The following is a 19858-nucleotide window of genomic DNA, read 5'->3' as shown; positions in this document are numbered from 1 at the left end:
GAGTTTGGAGCAATGAGGAAGATCTAGAAAGGGGAGGAAAAAAAACCCAAGTGTATAGGCACGTCACTGAAAATAAAGAGGAGCCTGAAGAGTTAACATTTCTCAGCTGAGATGACAAGACTGAATATGTGCTTCAGGCCCACCGAGACTGCAAAATATGATGGATATATTTGAACAACCACAAAGGCAGGAAGTCAAGTCCAATAAAAAGGTCATTGTACTCTGGCAGTGAGCCCAGCTGTGAGGTTTTAACTCAAGTATTCACACATCACACACTTCAGTGTGGGATTCTGCCTGAAGAAATCTAAATTTCCATTTAGGTATCAGAAGATCCTCTCAGTTAGTGACCCAGTTGATGTACTTTCCAGTACCGACCAACCCACTTGGTGCCTTAATTTGATAGACACTGTCCTGCTTGGCCTGAACAGTCCCTGGAGCCTCCTGAGTTCAGCATGTGCCTGGTAAGGGCAGAGCAGGAGTCCAGCGGCAGAGGAGATATAGCAGCTTGCTGGTTCATATTGGTGGTTTCTCTGCTCATAGACGTAGAGGTGAAGAGGTGAACTAGGTCCTGGCTGCTGCAGGTGCTATAGAAAGTACCTCTTCTCAGACAGAGCAGCACTTTGGACACACTCAGGCTACTATGATGGATGGCGATGCCAGGGAAGGAGCAAAGCAGCCCCACTGTTGGTACCGTGGAAGGAGTGGTCGCATGCTGGGGCAGAAGTCAGAGGGCAGCAGCCCAATGAGGCTGCTCTGCCACCTAAAACACATGTTGCCTCTGCAAACAGAAGTGCTGCCAGCTACCCATCGTCCAGATTTCATGTGGCTGCCCTGGAGAGCCCTGGAGAGAAAATTTCCTCCCCTGCAAGTCCTCCTGACATACCAACTGCTGTACCTCTGTGGCAACCCATGTGCATTGCACTGGCTAAAAAATGGGGTTTAGAAGGGAAACTGTTCTAAAATACACCTCTCTGGGCACTTCCCTGGGATAATGCAGACACTACTTGTCATGTTTTCCACTCTGACAAAATCTTCACTTAAATGGCTCTTTTTCTTGATTTTTAGGATAAAGTAGGACTTGATCTTTATATAGCTTTGCTCTCCACCCAAACTTGATTCAAAGACAGAGGGATACTTTTCCAATTCATCAGTAATCTGTTCCAACAGATTATTATTTAAAGTCTGTCATTTATAAAATAAAAAAAATTAATTCAAATTTGTGTTTTCTGGGTTTCCACTTGCAGTAACTGAATTGCCTATGAATATGAAAGAAGAAAGCTTTTCCTGACTAAAATGTCGCAAAAATCTGATTGTCATTGTTAATATTTAAAAGCTATTTGCTCTTTTCAATATCTCTGGGTTACTTCTTCCAGTGTTTGATCACTGTACAGTTCAGAATTTTTTTTTCTTACATTTAAACAGAATTTCCTGTATTTAAATTTGTGCCCATGGTCTCCTGTCCTGTCAGCAGGCACCACAGAGAAAAGCCTGGCTCTGTCTTCTTTACTCCCCCTGATATGGTATTTATACCTGCTGGCAAGGTCCTCCCTGAGACTTCTCTTTTCCAGGCTGAACAGTCCCAGCTCTCTCAGCCTCTCCTTGTATGTCAGATGCTCCAGTCCCTGAATCATCTTCATGGACATCTTCCTTGGACACAGTTCAGTATGTCCATGTCTCTCCTGAGGAACCCAGAAATGGACCCAGCACACTGGGTGTGTCTCACCAGGGCTGAGCAGAGAGAAATTATAACCTCCCTTGACCTGCTGGAAATACTCTTTCTAATGCATCCCAGGAAGTTTTGGTCTTTTTCACTACAGAGGCATATTGCTGGCTCATGATCTGCTTCTTCTCCACCAGCACCTCGAAGTCCTTCTCTTCAGAGCTGTCTTCCAGCTGGTGGGTCCCCAGTGTGTACTGGTGCATGTGGTGATTCCTCCCGAGGGGCAGGGCTTGGCTTTTCCCTTTTTTGAAACTTGTGAAATCCGTGTCAGCCCATTTCTCCAGCCTGCTGAGGTCCCTCTAAATTGCACCACAACCAGCTGGTGCATCAACCCCTTCTCCCCATTTCGTATCCTCTGCAAACTCTGTCCTATTGTCCAGGTCATTAAAGAAGTTGCTGAAGAGTGTTGGCCTCAGTATTGACCCCTGCAGTACTTCAGTAGTGGCTAGCCTCCAGCTGGACTGTATGCCTCTCAGCCAGGCAGCTCAGTTTTCAATCCACCTTACTGTCCTTTTATCTAGTTCATATTTTATCAGTTTGCCTATGGGACATTATGGGAGACAATGTCAGAAGTCTTACTAAAGTTGAGATAAGCAGCACCCACTGCTCTCCCTTCATCCACGAAGGCAGTCATCTCATTGGAGAAGGCTATCAAGTTGGTCAAGTATGATTTCCCTTTCATACAAACATTCTGACTGCTCCCAGTTTGGCAAGGGTTTCCAGGATTATTTGCTCCATCACCTTCCCAGGGATCAAGGTGAAGCTGACTGACCTGCGGTTCCCTGGATCCTCTCTCCTGATCTTCTTGAATATAGGAGTGACATTTTCTTTCTTAGAGTGCTTAGGAATGTGCCCTCATGTGACTTTACACAGTTTCTTAGCATATAAAATATGGGGAGAGGGGGTATAAAAGGTTTGTGGGATTTTTTTCCCCTCTTTTGACTGTAATTCTTTATAAACATTTCCATGGTTATTTGCCTCATTTTTAATTAAAAAAAAATTAAAATAAAAAAATAATAAGATCAGAACAAATAGTTGCGCCTGAACAAATGTTGCTCATATAATCACCCACCATGAAGAACTAAAAGTAGAGTTGCCTTTGTTGCATTAAACATTTTTACTCTATTGTTACTGGGATCTGTTTAACAAGCACATAGGAAAAACTTAACAGTTGGTTTTACACCATCATTTTCTGACAGAATGCAGTGATGAATAAAATAATTTCTTGTCCCCCACAGCTAATATGTAACCAATGACAAATGAAATGCAGGAGCAGGAACTGAAGGCAAACAGTGAAAATCTCAAGTGCAGTTCAATTGTCTGCAATGCAGGGAAGTTTTTGAAGGTTGTTATGATGGCAGCAGAGAACATTCCCCTGTACCTTTTATCAGTGAATGACTGATTCACAAGTGCTTCAGCCTTGGAAATCCTAACAGGAGATACTCTAACTCAGAGCTAAATCTTTTAAATGGTAATCTTTTACATTATCTGCCTACCCGAAAGAAAAGATAAAATAGATCAGGCAGGACTGGCTGCAGTCAATCTAAACTGGGTCCGGAGGATGATGTATTTTAAAACAGGGATTTTAAAACTCTTGAAGAAACCGATTCAGGGTTTCAGCAATTCAGGTATTCAGCATTTTCAATGTTTAGTGTTTTACAATAAGTATGTGCCCTTAGGATATTTCTAAAACACTGTGCATTATTCATTGTTTGTCCAGGATAAAAACATTTAGTTTTCCTATTCTGAACAAAGGTTGTTCAGGAGGCACACTGTAATATCAACAAAGGTCCCCTCAGGACAACACATGAATAATGGAGCAGAAAGTAAAGTTAGTCACCTTCCTGTCTGCATAAATCTATAAAAAGTACTTCAGTACGATAGATGACGGTGATGGTGGACTCAGTGTTGAACTACGACTCTGCATTCAAGCACACAGATGCCTTAAATAAATTATGTATCAAAAGAGAGCCTCTTAATTCTGGGAAAAAGCCTGCACCAAAACATATTCATGGCCTAGGCTGCCTTCTCCTATTATTCTACTGTTTAGAAATCAATAATATCAATAGTTTCTGAAAGGTCAAACAAGATGATGTGTTCACTGATATGAGTAGCATTTCAATGTTACCTGTTCTGCAGCCTAAAAATGTAAGAAAAACAAAGCACTGAAATACCCATTGCATGTAAAATAAAATGTTGCAATGCCAAAAAAATGCAGTGCCAATGCAAATGGCATTGTGCACGCCAGCTGAAAATTAATTTTTAGTCTAATGCCTTTGTTTATTATTTGACTCTCACTAACAAAAGCAAAGGTTCAAGTAGTGCAAGTATTTCCTCTGCGACCTCTCTCCTTCCTTGAAAAGGATAGCAAACCCCAAAAACATTCTGGGAATTTTGCCTGCACCTAGAAACAGAGTTTCAGGGATTGCAACCAGCCCTGCACCTCCTGAAGCACGGCGTAATTGATGCTTGTAATGACACTATTTCATCACCTTATCACAAGACAAGACAGAAAACTCAAGTTAAAGAGTTTAATGTGAAGATGCAAGACACTCTTCTCTTTTGAGGTCTGTTATGTTATTTTTTTAATGCTCCCCACTGTTTGCTCTTTCCTCTATCTGCTTTTTATTCCTGTATTATTTTCCAGCTGGTTTGTGTGCACTGATAATAACATAGTGTAACTGAATGAAATGCTGCTTTTCAGAAGCTGACATTTTAGTTACTTTTGCTTTGCTTTTGCTACCATACATAGAAAGGGCAAGAGAATGACAATGGAGGAATTGGAGAGTAAATAATCTCATTTGTAAAGGTTCACCAAGCAGCACAGCACAAAGGAATTAACAAGATGTTCATGGCAGCTCTTTAGCTCTTTAATCACTCCTCTAACACGTGGGAGACTTTCACTGCAAGGGAAAAAGTATCTTAAGAAAGGAGTTCACTTTTACTAGAGATATTTTTGCCCTTCATGATAGCATTATTAAAAATAATAGCAGTCCTTGGATTTTATTTCCACTTGACAATTAATGTCTCTCATACACTCCCAGAGACCACACCTCTAAGGTTGTTTCAAGCATCTCCATGCCGACTGCCCTGAGCAAATCTACTATGTACTCCTTGAGAGGCCCTCTGGCACTAAAAATGTGCCACCAGGGTTTGTGGCATCTGTAACAAGTCCTGGCTGACCTTGGCTCTAACTTATACTTCCCCCATCACACCCTGAGAGGCCACCACTCAGCTCTAGGGAAAGGAGCTGCTCCTGCTGCAAGTCCCTCAGCATCCACATTGATCTCAGCGGTCACCATGTGACAAACCCACAAAACTGAGAAATGGGAGAAAGGAGATCTGGGTGCTTCAAACAGCTCCAGGCACTGGACGAAGCACCATCTGTCATTCTGCAACACCAGATGCATAGAATAACCAAGGAGTCATGCCACCAAAACTGGCACCAGGCACAATTTTAGGGTCAGACATTTCCCAGTGCTTTGGGAGCATGGCCAAGGGGTATCTGAGGACTAATAGGCAAAGGGGAGAGGCAGGGAATTTGTACTTTAGGGAAGTGGCATAAGCAGTATAACAAGACTGCAGCCACAGCTTGTAAGGCTTTAATGTTTTTGCATCAATCAGCAGCCATTGGTTGCACAGTGAGGAGAGCTCACACTGTACCTATTTAAAGGGTAGCAGAGCTGTGACTCCAGCATGACGTCCCTAAGGACCTCCAGGATTCAAGGTAGCTTTGTTACATCTGACCTCTCCCCGCAGGACTGTGCTGGCCGGAAAAAATCCAGCTACCCAGGGACTGCTTGCTGCCTTGCTTTTCCACACAGGCAGTAAGGCAGTATTGAACTTAAAGCACTGGAGGCATTTGGATTAAGAACAATATCAAGAAACAAGATGAAACTAAACTGTATGCAGGCAGTGATTTTAAAAATAGCATATATAGGTGGACCAATATACAATTTAAGTGCAAAAGAGTTACTGAACGCTGCACTTACCAGTATTTATTGTGATGGCAAAAAGCATTAATGCCATAAATCTTACATATCACCCACATCTAATCCCTCAGAATGCAACTTTCTTTTCACTCTAACAGCTACTGAGGGGAATATGTCAAGGTAAAGTGCTCTTTGTCAGCCCACACAAGTGTTTTCTGACACTTCTTTCTATTACAACATACTTATTCAAAGAGAGAGTCCCTCAGCTTCACCTTTGGCTGTTGGGTGATTATTGATGAGATACACTTTCCCAGATGAACAGAATAAGGTGTGAGAATCTATAAGAAATCCAAAGGAGATACAGACCCAGAAGTGTGGCTTTTGACGGCACAAGGCAGAAGTGTTTTAACTGAAATATCTGTGGCATTTCGGCCACCATTTCCTCTCATTGAATCAGTTATGCACCTTGGGTAAGAAAACGGAGTAATAAGGAACTGTCCTTCTGTTGCTGACTACTGTAAAATTGGCACTCAGCTCTCTAAAATCAGCTCCACTCAGCATGAGAGAATTGTTATTCCAGCACAGGAATATCCAAATGCAGAAGCTGAGATCATGCATTGAACAGATCCCCATTATTTCATACCTATGGAAGAGTTGGCAGTCTTCTTTGCAGGTATGAAACTCCTCTGCTTTGATATCCTGGGGTCTTTTAATACCACTTCCATAAATCAGCTTTGGGCACATAGAAGAGGTGTCAGAGAATTGAGGTCCATTGCCTGAGAAGTTCAGCTCTTGCTCTGCGAGTGCTGGATTTACTGGAACAGTTTTACTGATCCTCCTTCACACACACAGAGTCAGATAATCTCATCAGCATACAGCTGCAGCAGATGGGCTGTGCCATCAGAAAAATGTGTCCTGGAGGAACAGCTTTGGCCAAGGTGCTTCCCTGCATCACGTCTCCACTTCTCCAGGCTGAAATGCAGTTTCCCTTTCTAGCCTCCACCCCAGCCTGGTGCTAAGCCAGGTTTTTCTGCAGGGTTGCCTCTCAGCCATATCAGCACCCTGGTTAAGCTCAATGAATAAGCAGAGAAAAACCAGTGTTGCTGCAAGGGAGAGTTCAGGAATCAGCAACCAGAAAGTGTGTTGGCACTTTTAGTGGCTGACGGTATTTAAATAAGCCTAAACAGGTCATGAGACCACAGGTGGAGACTTAGATAACACTCCTTGGAGCTGCACTAACAGAAGATTCATTATTTGCTTTACTATTTGCAAGTAAAGGAGAAAAGAGAGCCACAGAGAAAAGCCTCTCTTCCCCCAAAACCAATGCTAACAAATAGCTTAAAAAGAATGAAAAAAAAAAGGAAGAGATATATTTAATATGAAAATAACTAAAAACATTTTTCTCCTATGTGTTACTCTTCATCTGTAGATCTGAAAGCCATTACTAATGACTTTTTAAAGACAAAAGCTGTTTTTTTATTAGTCAAGTATTCCTGTGCCATATCACAATTGAAACTGAATGTTCATACAAGATCCCTGGAAACAGGCTGAAAAAAGTTGTTTGCTTTCATCATGGAAACCTAGTGAAATGCAAACAGTAAATAAGCAGCCACACATAAACAAGGTTCCTTTCAGTACTAACATTTTAAGATTATATTGGTAACACAGAAAGCAGCAAGTTTTTATAAGGTATGATGTTTTATTGACAATGTCTATTTGAAAGCAGATACATATTATAGTATGTATTTTTCATCAATATTCGTAATTACAGAATGCTCCAAAAGGCAGGTATATATTCCTAGGCTTCTCCTAAAGCACAAATCATTGAATGCACAGTTCAGCTCAGAAGCCTTAAAATACAAGTTAGGAAAAGATTTTCAGACAAGTTTCGTAAAGCATATTGGCTTCCTTTCAAAACAGCCCAGAAAGCTGCATCTCATGAAATTATTTTTGTGTGTAATTTAGTAAGTGTATGGAAGCTTTTGGTTTTTCCTACAGATACATTCAGCTTTTGAGAAATCATGGAATTATTTGTGAAGCCACCACCAGCAAGCAGCCACTTTCCTCATTTATTAAACTATTAATCAAGGCAATTTTAAAAAAATCATTTCCAAACACATGTCCTCAGTCATTGTGGGTGGGCAGACCAAGTTCTTTAGAAAAGTGGACTCAGAACTGGGTCAGGATGTTTTGTGAACCAGTGCCTTGGTAGCTCAAAGAAATATAACTCATGGTTTCAGAAAGCAGAAATCAAGAAGAAATAAAACAGGGTAAAAGATATTTGTGTCATTATTAGCATTTCCACAAATACTTAAACTAGAAATATGCTTGAAGTTATAGTGTTCCCAGTAAACAGTTTATAATCTAACATGAAAGGACTTCTAATCTTAGTCTTCTGGGATATAAAAAACCCCACACTGGTAAATTTAGCTATCTAGGGTTCAGCTTTGAACTATCTAGACTCTCTGGCACCACTGATTGAAATCCCTTTAAAATTGACTCATCCTTGATTTTCCTGAGTGCACTAAATTGAGCATATTTATGTTTGTACCTTTCAGAGGCAAAGCTTGCTCTCAGGATACATAAAATGCCAGACCTTTATAATGCCCAGACTCTCAAACTGTATATGAAATGTATTTCCCAAAGTTCCCTGCAATTAGAAAGATTTACGAACACAGAGCAGTATATCTCTTAATTACTGATCTGCTCAAAGCATCATACCTATTTCAAAGGTTTTCAGTGCCCAGAAATATTTCATTGCATGACATGTTTGTGTGCTGCCTTCAGATTTAAAAAGCAAGTATTTTTGTGTACAGAAAACCTATATTCGTATTTTCAGTCTGATCTCTCAAATATCCCTTCAAAGTGCTAGCCTTAACTTTCTGGTAGTAAAAAGCTGAAACAACCACATGAAAAAGTTGCATTATGTAACAAGGCTGGCATCTGACAACCAATATGGAAGCCAAATGACAGTTAAATGCAAAGAATCTTGGACAAAAAGCAGCATGCCAAATACTCGGACTGGCATAGGAATTGGTATCTTACAACTTTGTTAATCCAGCAGTGACCATACAAAATCTGACTAAATATATACTCTCATTGGTTTAAGCTGGCTCCTTCAGGGGATCTGGTTCTGCACAAATCTGCACTAACTGCCCGTTAAATCCATGGCCCAGCACATATTTTGGCCATGAAATCTACAGAGCCAAAGGTAACAGTGATACCTCCATTTCCAACTACTCTTCCAGTTGTGATTCTGGTTGTGCAACCACAAGCAGCTGACTTGATCATGATTTACCAAAGTGGAATGTCTTGCTTTCATTGCTTCCTGCTTCTCCTTCTCTGTCCCTCTTCAGTGCCCAGCTACGTGCCTCTGCTTCTTTTGTATTAGGTCTAGCATTTGTCTGACCATTTTGGGGGCCAATTGAAATTGTTAACCCACCTGAAAATGACTCAATATTTTTATGGAGTAGTTTTCTATCAGCTTGATGAATTAAATGAGCTTGTGCATGGTTCAGTGAGTACCGGAGCTGGCATAAAGTTAAGGAGCAGAAATGTGCAACCAGGAGCTTGGAGAGGAGAAAAGGGGGGGACAAAGGGGAGTCTTCTTCCTTTTAACAGCAGCAAGGCATTCGATCAGTTCACCATGAATGTAAAACCCTGTTGTGGTTTAACCCCAGCCAGCAACTAAGCACCACACAGCTGCTTGCTCACTCCTCTCCTGGTGGCGTGGGGGAGAGAATCAGAAGAGTAAATGTGAGGAAACTCATGGGCTGAGATAAAGACAGTTTAATAGATAAAGCAAAAGCCACTCACACAAGCAAAGCAAAACAAGGAATTCATTCACCACTTCCCATGGGCAGGCAGGTGTTCAGCCATCTCCAGGAAAGCAGGGCTCCATCACACATAACAGTTACTTGGGAAGACAAACAGTGTAACTCCAAAAGTCTCCCTCCCTTCTTTATTCTTCCCTCAGCTTTATGTACTGAGCATGGCATCATATGGTATGGAATATCCCTTTGGTCAGTTGGGGTCAGCTGTCCTGGCTGTGTCCCCTCCCAGCTTCTTGTGCACCCCCAGCCCACTCGCTGGTGGGGTGGGGTGAGAAGCAGAAGATGCCTTGGCTCTGTGTAAGCACTTGTTCAGCCGTAACTAAAACATCCCTGTGTTATCAACAGTTTCCGGAACAAATCCAAAACACAGCCCCATGCTAGCTACTATGAGAAAAATTAACTCTACCCCAGCCAAAACCAGCACAAACCAAGTGTCAGTCTCCAGTGAATTCTGCTTCTTAATCCTTTGAGATAGGGACTAGATGCACTTGCAAACACCTTTGATGGCTCTACTGAACCAGGCACCTCAGGAAACCCCAGAAGAGGTTTCAATTTTCTACCAGAAATGGTAAATTATATTCATGCAGTGATAAATCCGTTGTCAAATGGACTTCATTACAAGGTGGTACAAAAGAACCAGCTCTTGAAAGACTACAGTAACACAAAACCAATAGATCAAAAATTGTAATAACATAATTATTTCTGACAGCAGAAGCATCTGTCCTTATCGTTACAACAGAGGGCGCAGATTTGGGATTAAATTATGTGTTTGATTAGGGGTTTATCGTACCTTAAGTACTGTATAAAGTTACGTATTAATTCTGCAGTCACTCATATTGCTGAATATCTGAAATGCTGCTTCTGAAACCAATGAAATTACTCTGAATTTTCAGTCATACCAATTAAATCTTAACTTTAATTTAAATACTGTCCTGGTTTCAGCTGAGATAGAGTTAATTTTCTTCATAGTAGTTAGTATGGGGCTGTGTTTTGGATGTCCTGAAAACAGTGTTGATAATGCGGAGATGTTTCAGTTGTTGCTAAGTAGCACTTACACTGGTTAAGGGCATTTTCAGCTCCCCATGTTCTGCCGGGTGCACAAGAAGCTGGGAGGGGGCACAGCCAGGACAGCTGACCCCAATTGACCAAAGGGATATTCCATACCATATGATGCCATGCTCAGTACATAAAGCTGAGGGAAGAATAAAGAAGGGAGGGAGACTTTTGGAGTTACACTGTTTGTCTTCCCAAGTAACTGTTATGTGTGATGGAGCCCTGTTTTCCTGGAGATGGCTGAACACCTGCCTGCCCATGGGAAGTGGTGAATGAATTCCTTGTTTTGCTTTGCTTGTGTGAGCGGCTTTTGCTTTATCTATTAAACTGTCTTTATCTCAGCCCATGAGTTTCCTCACATTTACTCTTCTGATTCTCTTCCCCATCCCACTGAGGGGGAGTGAGCAAGCAGCTGCGTAATGCTTGGTTGCTGACTGGGACTAAACCATGACAAAATACTTGCTTCTTAAGGGCTTAGCCCAAGCAGACAGACATTAAACTAGTAGTCACTTGAAAAGAGGACAACAGCAGCCAGCAATCGAACCCCTATAGCTGCTGAGCAAACTCCCACGAAAATTAAACCTAAAATAAGCATTAGAACTTCTAAAGCCTGGAAATGTGTACCAGGGGAATTTTGCCAAGAAAGTCCTTTCTAGAAAGGGGGCAATTCAGCTGTCTAAACATAGGTGTCTAGTGCCATTTGAGAAGTCTAGGTATGGTCTCTGGGATAGCAGGTGTCCTCGCAGGTCCCCACCCATATCTGCCAACCTCACACAGATGTCTTGGCTGCCCCAGGGCTTCTCAAAGGGCACCAGACGTCTGTGCTGAGGCAGCTGAATCCCACCCAGAACATCTACCGTGCAATTAAGCACAACTTAAAATTCTTCTTTAAGGAGGCTCTGGAATGAAAAAGGTAACTACTGTTAAGTATTAATTTTATCCCATAAACAAAACTTGTTCAAAGGAAGTTGCCCTACCTCCTTGTTCAAAAAAACTAATCACTTTTAATTTGTCTAAACATGCTCATGAGTTTTGGGGTTCATATTTTCTGTCAATAGTCTTAAATCTATGACTCCTATGACAAAGATTTTATTGCATAAGAAAACAGAGCCTTTGATAATAACCAGTTTTAATTTAGGATGGTGACACACTAAGCATTTATGTGAAATGAGCATAAGCAACACAGAGCATGAGATTATTACAGCCCTGTGCATTGTATAGTGACTTCAGGTATAGAATTAAATGACATCAGAAAAGCAGCCTAGAAACTTCTGCTGCACATATGGGTCTGAAGGAAGAAGAAACAGGAATTCGTGATGATTTCTAAGTCTAGAGGTCCAGGAAGCGTGTGCAGTCCTGCCTATCTTTACCTGTTCATAAAGGTTAGAACACTGCCTGTTGATTTGTACTGCTTCAGCCTTGCACTTACAATCACTAGCACACACTTAGCAAAGCTGACGTTCACTTCTATCTGTTTTATAGTTATGTAAGGAGATAATTCCTTTACACCAGAGGGATGTAGAGGAACAGGAGGCATGAGGACGGAGGGGGCGGTAGAATTACTTTTCCACCCACATAAATGAGAAACAAAGGCCATAGCAGTTGCTGAAGCAGACTGTATTAGGCCTTCACCTTCCTTCCAGCCCAGAGGACCCCAGAGCGCAAAGGAGAATCTGGTGCTCTGTGTTACTGCTCACCACCAGCACGGTTAGAGAAAAAGGCTGAAAATACACAGGTCTGATATATCCAACTAACATATTTCAAAGAAACCAGAGTCTAGGGCTGAAGCCTGCCCGCTTCATGCTACTTTTCCAACTTTCGCCTGTTTGTCCAACTGATTTTTTGGGATAAGTGTTTTGCCCTGAGGTGAAAAGCCTCTCCTGCTTATTGCTTCACTATTTAGTAGGTTGGCAAAACAATTTCATCATGCATAATAAACAGAAAAAAACTGTAAGCAATGTGACAGTTGCTTAAGACACCTGGATTATAAGCACAGGCATGAAAAAGGGGCCTAATTATATCTATTTTCTTTCTAGCATTTATAGAAATGTGATGATGTTTCAGGCAGCAAAGGGAATTAGTTTTACATGAATAGCACCACATGCAGTTACCTTCTTGGCCACTCTTCCTGAAGTCACCCATACCTCAGCATGTCACCTCAGCCTTGTATTTTCTACTAAGATCACTAATTCATTAAAAAAGGTCTCACCTCCCACTTTTGAGAAACTCAGTTTCCATGGGTGTAACACCTATGAAAACCAAGGGGTATACACTGTGAAATGTGAGTGAGAGGTCTCTGAGTTGCTGTTTGATTCATTATGCAGTAATATCCACTACTTGCACTACTGAGACAGTCAGAGAGAGCAGCTGTTTCTACGAGTTTCAAAGAGCCCATGTGTTAAGACGCACTAGGCTTACTACCACTCTTGACCGTCTCCAGGTGAGCATGAGATGTCTTCATTCTAAAATTAGGGTCTCCGTTGTCTCAAAAATCTTAACAAGTAAAAACATGATGCATTTGTGTGTTGACATCTTGGTCATGCTGCTACACACAAATCCAAGCAAGCAGACTGAAGTTAGATTCCCATATGTCTTGTTTAAGGCACAACAATGTCATTCAGCAGTGAAGATCAGGGAAGCAGCATACAGATGAAGCTGGTGTAGTACCTATCTAGCAACTAACATCTTCCTTATGCTTTGTGAAATGTTCTAACTATGGGGAATATAATTTCAGTGCTTGGTATAGTACTGTAGTTCCTGTTAAACAACTATAATTACTTCATTAAAGCTTATTTCCCAATAAGCTATGACCCTATTTACAGTTGCTCTGAATCAAATCATGCTATTAGAGAAGTTGCTTGTGCAAACTCTCATAAAACTTCACCTTTTTGTACCCCCTTTGCACTGGTAAAAATGACAAAGAAAGGGAAGAAGCCACAGAAAACTGCACTGCATGTCCGAGTCCTTTACAGGGGACAAATAATTAGTGTTTTATTTATTTAGACTTTGGCAACATATTTCTACCTTTTGGTTCCCCTGCCAGAAAAATCACTATAATTAGATGCAAGTGCATATCAAGCAGAGTTTGTTGAAGGCATCTGAAGGGTGTGGAAGGCATCTGAACAGTATGTAGTCATCTGAAGAATGGTAAACACGAGTACCTCAAGACAGTGTCTCCCTCCATGAACTGACAAAGGCCGTTATCAAAATGCATTTCCTCCATTATTCCCCAAAAGATGAATCTCCATGTAGCATGTTTTGCAGGTGGTGCTCTGAAGTCATCAAACATACCCCTCCTCACTTCTGACTTCTGAAGTCAGCTTTACCATCACCTCCCATTCAATCTGTCTACACCTAGCCCAGCTATCAGAAACAGGAAGAGGTCAGTTCACAAATATGATGAGTTAGTAGTTGTCAGAGTCCTGCCAGAAATCTCCTCGTTGGAATAAGACACTTCTGCACTAAAGACTCTGCAAAGGAAATGCAAATTTTTAAAAGGTAAGATCCATTCCAGTCACTGGAAATAACTGAGACTGTATTTAAGAATGTAATTTCCATGCATTTCCATGATCCTGGCCTTCAGTGAATTTTCTTGGATCATCCTAAATTACAAGAAATGGGCAAGCTCTGCCTAATACAAAGTGATGTAATTTCAGATATTTACACTTCACTTAAAAATAGTTCTCAATGTCAGGAGAGAAAGGAAATGTCAGCTCTTAGCAATAACAACTTCTTCTTTTATCTCTCTGCTAATGTAGCATTTGTTAACATAGGAAAAGGAGTCTGCAAAATCACGTTTGACAGAACTTGTCACAACTGAGAAAAAAAAGTTGACCTTTGAGTGTTTCCAAAGTGTAAATAAAGGTAATGCAACAGCTGAAGAGCACTTGTATTCTGAACTGTACTTTGAAAAAGCAAGGAAGTCAAGCAGAAAGGTGCTCAATGCTTTTTCCCTGTCATCATATAAATTATTTTTAATTTGATAATTTTGGAATTTTCTTAAGGTTTCCCTTGTCCTTCATTGTCAGTAGGCCATTAACTGAAGAAGTGGGAAGAAGCAGAAAAGTTGGAGACTTCAAGCCGTGTTAGCTGCTGTGAGAGCTGCCTTCTCTTCCAAAAGACCATAACAATATTCTGCTCTTAGGTGTACTAAAATGCCCACTCTAGGAAAACTATTTGTTATTTATTTCATCAAACTGATAAATGACTGGTTGCAACTATGAATGACTTTTCCAGACATTCATTTCAAGCATGTTTCCTCATTTCCTTGGAAACTGAGAAACGAAGAAACTAAAAGAACCCAAACTGCCATTGCATATCACTCTTTTTGTCAGTGTACAAAATTCCTTCCCATTAAAAGTTGTGCTTTAAAATTTCTGTTATGTGTGTCTTCCAAATATCAGTTAAGTTATCAAAATGGGCATTTTTAAAGCCAAATGATAGAGAGAGAAAATATTTTAAAACTCCCACTTCCTACTCTAAAATATACTGAGCTTTACAGTGAGCTTCCAGACAAATTGTGTGATCTTTAAAAGCATGCAGGCCACTTTATTAAACAATAGCCCAGCTCCCAGCCCTTCAGCCAGCATGCACACCTTGTGAGTAATCATTTCAAGCTGGAAATTCAACCTTTGGTATCCTTGTAAGAAGACAGGTATTCTAATTGGTTTGCAAAGGACTTAAGTATCATTACTTACTATTATGAAGAGCTGTCACTGTCATTAGATAAATGATAGAAAATAAGGCCAAAAGAGTTCAGATACTCCATTCCCTTCCTCTTCCATGCAGTGACCTTTCTTGCACAGATTCTAGTTCAGTATTTCCTCCACATCAGCTTGTCTCCTTTACAATGCCCTTCAGCCTTCCTCTTCATACCCTTTTGTCCTGGTCCCCACATTCAGCCACCTAATACTTTTTCCCACTATCCCCCCATAATATATTCTTCTTTACCTGCCTTCCTTGTTTCTACCTTCAACAAATTTTTATTCCTTTTCTTCCCCTGTACACTCTTTTTCTCAGACCACCTGTCTCCCTTCATACTCCTAATCATTCCAATCTCTTTCCAAACCAGCCTCCTGTCCCCCTCAGCTTGTTTCAGTGCCCTGTTTCCTCACTTCTCACAGACTCTTCCTGCTGTTCAACAGCCTTTCCCTTAATAGCCTTTCCCTTAATTTCACTCTCTTTTATGAACTGTATATGCCAACACCCTATAGTCCTTCACCACTACACACTCCTTTAACATCACGCTCCTGTTAATTCACTTTTTCTCCTTCAGCTTAGATTGCTCTTGCCTCCTAGCAGCTTGTTCTAGCAAGGTTTTGATCTGCAGTTTATCAAATTACTGAATAGATTACCTGATAGCTGAAATGCTAAAATAGTCACCCCTCACTCTTTACATATAACATATTTTTTCTGTTCATAAAAAGAGCTGATCATGTTTTATGGGCAGGATGGCAAAAAAAACCCAAAACCTGGATGATGCCCATCTGCGTTTGAGGAATGAGATTTCCTAATTAAGTGAACAATGAAAACAGCAATACCTGAAATAAGATCATCCTAACCACATGTGAAATTATTCTAACATGCAAAAAAGAGATAAACTCATGAGCTACATCCTTCCAAAATCTTTTAAAACATCCTTGGTGTGAAAATCTCGGGGGGGGGGGGGGGGGGGGGGGGGGGCACCTGAGTGACACACAGTTAATGCTGTCCCTTTTCCTGTCACACATCGCAAGTTGATAGTCAACCCCCTATTTGTGTCTACTTCTAGTGTTTTTCAAATATGGGACACAAGGGCATCGGACATAATGGGTTTCAGTCTCTTTTTAATAAAGTCAAGTATTTCAAAGAGTAATAGATAAATAAACCATTATATTGGCATAGCCCCCTCCTTCCACAGCCAAAGGACAGGGGGGATTGCCTTCTACAGGAAACCACTGGTTCTCTAAACTTATTTCTACAAACATTAGAAAAACAAATTTAGTCTAACCTGTGGCTTTAAGAGCATTTCTAGTTAAATGTAATTACAAATCTAGCTGCCCTGAGGACAAGGGGACTCACCCAATCCTTTCTAAGTCACAATTTCCCCTCTGCTGCTTTTTTTCCCCCAAAGGGTAGAAATTTCACCCCAGCATGCACAATTACAATCAGTCTTGTAGCTCAGCTGCATTGGTTAATGTACTTTAGGGAATCAGCCAAGATTTAACTTCTTGCCCATGTTACTCAGTCTCAGAGATAAATATCTTGTGTATAACCTTTAAATTCTTGGATGCCAGCAGCTTTTGAAAGTTGTGTGCATAGAGATTTAATTGAGGTTCTCATGCAACCTTACACCCCTACAAAATTCCAAGATCCTTTCCAAGAGCTTAGTCTCAACCTACAAGATGGCACAGCTTGCAAAGACATCATAGGTGCTAGAGGTAATGACAATGCTTTTCCTCTATCTTCTCAGAATGCCCTTCCATTTCTGCTAATTATACCTTATCTTCATTAATTAATTGTTATAAAGGTCAAAATCTAAAACGAAGGTGCTGATTTTTCTCATAAAATAATCCCCAAGCTACAGGTCTTGGGAGATGAGATGGCTCCAGACCAAAATTTACTTCCCGTGCAGAGGAGAGGGATGCAATGAGGAACACTGGAAAGCTGGTTAATTGGGAAAAGGGAACAGAAAATGCAAACCCTCAGTAAGGAGAATACTGGTTCTCAGGTATAAGTATTTATCACCCAGCTTTCCTACAGAACATCACAGATGAGGTTTTAGGGGGGGCTGAAGCACTGAATTAGCTGGTGGTGTAAAAAACACTCTCGCTTACCTCCTCGCTCTGAACGCTCTGACATCGATCCAAAATATTTAAAAGCTTGCATTGCAGAACGCCGAGCGGCACTAAAAGGCAGGCGGAGGTCTATTACCCCTCTCTCCCCTGATGGGCCTGCGCTGCCTGGCAGTAACGCGCAGCACAGATGGTGTATGGATGACGTATAGACAACAATACCCACTTTTTCATCAGCCTGTGACACCCTGTTAGATGCATCCTTGTTGGATAAAGAATTCCCATTCATAATTACTCTCTGAGATTCCGGAGTTTCAACTTCAAAACTGATTGCTATGAGTTATATGAATATATGTTTTATGTCACACAGTAATTTTTGCCACAGAGGTGTCTAACTGTAATATTGTGAATGGTTTATAATGGACGACAAACTAACATGAGTCATATATGGTCCGGTTTTAACCTGGAATCAATCCCAGATGATGTGGGGCTTATGTGATTATTTTGTTGTTCTGTCCTCTTGTCTGTCAGCGCATGCCCCTAACAGATTTTAAAGCCTTTGCCAGTTTGACAAGTCAAGTGGAGAATTGGGATACAAGTCTCAAAGACACCATATTCTTTGAAATTTCATGAGAATTCAAAGAGGAGACACCCCAATTAGTCTCTCCACTAATTAATGTCACCACTAATTTCACAATTTTACTTCAGCCTCTTATTAATTTGCAAAGATTAATGACATGTCTCTTGACCGGCGGCTCTGCACATGGATGTCAGCCCAGCATACGCGCAGGAGGAGAAAACTACAGGTGACTTTGGCAGGAGGGAGAGATGCAGAAGGTTCAGTGGAAGGATACAGGACAAACGAACATCCCTCCCTAGGAAACCAGGCCTCGTCAGCTATGCTGTTTAAGGAACAGTATGTTTCTCGTAGAAAAAAAAGACACCAGGATGCTTTTACAAGCCCATTGTCCTAAAGCTGAGTTGAAGTTGGAATACACCTTAGTGTCTTAAGCTGACAAACTTTATTTCGCAAAGCAACACATTCACCCTTGTAAGGACAACCTTCTCACAACTTGTCTGTATTCCTAGCAGTATTCCTCAGTATTTAAAAAAAATTATCTAAGACAACTCGAACGGGTTGAAGTCGTTCCTGGTTGACTCCTTTCATACATGCTGCCACCTTGCAAGCTACCTGACACAGCAGGCTTAATCCCCCATCTTTTACCAGCTCCTCACAGCCAGAGGGATGCCGCTCAGCAGCAAAAGCGCACTCCTGCTCCTTTCGAGCCCCGAGCAGAGTACTCATTGCAGCTTCTCCTCTTTCTGCTTTGGGATTTCACTTAACCCTTCTGACTCACTTTGGACCCGAGCCCCACCTAGGATTTCAGTTTAAGACCTCCTTGCTGTCAGGTACTACCGGCACTGCAGGTGTCCCTGAAAACCCTTTGGTTTATGCCCTTTGATACCCTCCATTTCTCAGTGCCGCACACCGAGCGTCTCCCCTCCCCAGCGGGGTTATCTGACCCGGGACGCGTGCTGCCTGCCCTCCTGAAGAGGGATCGGGTAACACGGACCCCGTCCAAGCCCTCGCCGTTGCAGAAGGAAGCCTCTCGGCCCGGCTCGCCCGCTCCCGGCGCCCACAGCCGGGCTCCGCAGCCCCAGCGCCGGGGCCTGCCCCCTCGGCCGCACCGCCCCGGGCTCTCCCGGGGCTGCCCGGCTTTTCCGACGCGACGCCAAAGTCGCTCCGCGTTTTCCTGAGGGTCAGGACGCAGCCGCGCCCGCCATGCCCGCCTGGCGCCCAGCACAGCCTAGCCCACCGCCCCCCTTCTCTCCCGGGGCGTCCCGGCGGGGAGGAGCCGCCCGCCCACGCCCCGCTCCGTTCCGCCCCGCCCCACGCAGGGACCTCCGGCGCGATTCCGCCGCTGACTGGGACTACCCGGCGCCGCCTCCGGCTTCCCCCGCCCTCGCTCCACCTGCGGCGGCGGCAGGACCCAGGTGAGAGCGGGGCGGCGCCGTGGAGGGAGGGCCCGGCCGGTTGCGGCGGCGGCGGCTCCCGATCGCGAAGGAGGGGTCGGGCGGAGGGAGGCCGGGCTCAACTTGACAGGAGGGAGGGAGCGAGGGAAGGAGGCGGCGGCGGTGGTGGCTGCGCTCGCCGGGCGCGGGTGAGTGAGCGAGCGGGCGGCGGGCGTGGGGAGGGGAGCGGAGCGGAGCGGAGCGGGCGGCTGAGGCGCGGCGCGTCCCCGGCGGATGGCGGGTGGCTGGAGCAGGGAGGCGGCGCTCGGCCGCGCCCCGGTTCTACGAGGAGAGGCGGGGACACCGGGCGATCCCCGGCTCCGCTTCGGGGGCTTGCTGCGGCGTCGTCTCATCCCTCGCTGCCCGGAAGAAAGTTTCGGGGATGCCGGTGAGGCGGAGGTTCCCCCATTCCCCTCAGCCGCCCGCCAGCCTCCCTTCTCCTCCTCCACCGAGCCTGGTCGCCAACGAGCGGTCGCCCACACCGACGCCGCCTTCGCTCAGCGCCCGATCGGAGACAAAGCCGCTCCACCTGCC

The 19858-nt window shown here is 43.1% G+C and overlaps 1 protein-coding gene across 1 annotated transcript in view; it reads left to right on the top strand.

The window, feature by feature from the left end:
* The window catches only part of RXFP2 (relaxin family peptide receptor 2), a 44661-nt gene extending 25592 nt beyond the window's left edge, over positions 1-19069 (top strand). Inside the window, 1 exon segment of the mRNA XM_064448919.1 lies at positions 18792-19069. Within this exon segment, the coding sequence (XP_064304989.1) occupies positions 18792-19069 (278 nt within the window).
* Positions 19070-19858: the final 789 nt, after the last annotated feature.

Source organism: Phalacrocorax carbo, chromosome 1 (assembly GCF_963921805.1).
Source record: "Phalacrocorax carbo chromosome 1, bPhaCar2.1, whole genome shotgun sequence".
In the NCBI taxonomy this organism is placed as follows: domain Eukaryota; kingdom Metazoa; phylum Chordata; class Aves; order Suliformes; family Phalacrocoracidae; genus Phalacrocorax; species Phalacrocorax carbo.
The sequence above is the reverse complement of the archived record's forward strand: the minus strand, read 5'-3'. Positions and strand labels throughout refer to the sequence as shown.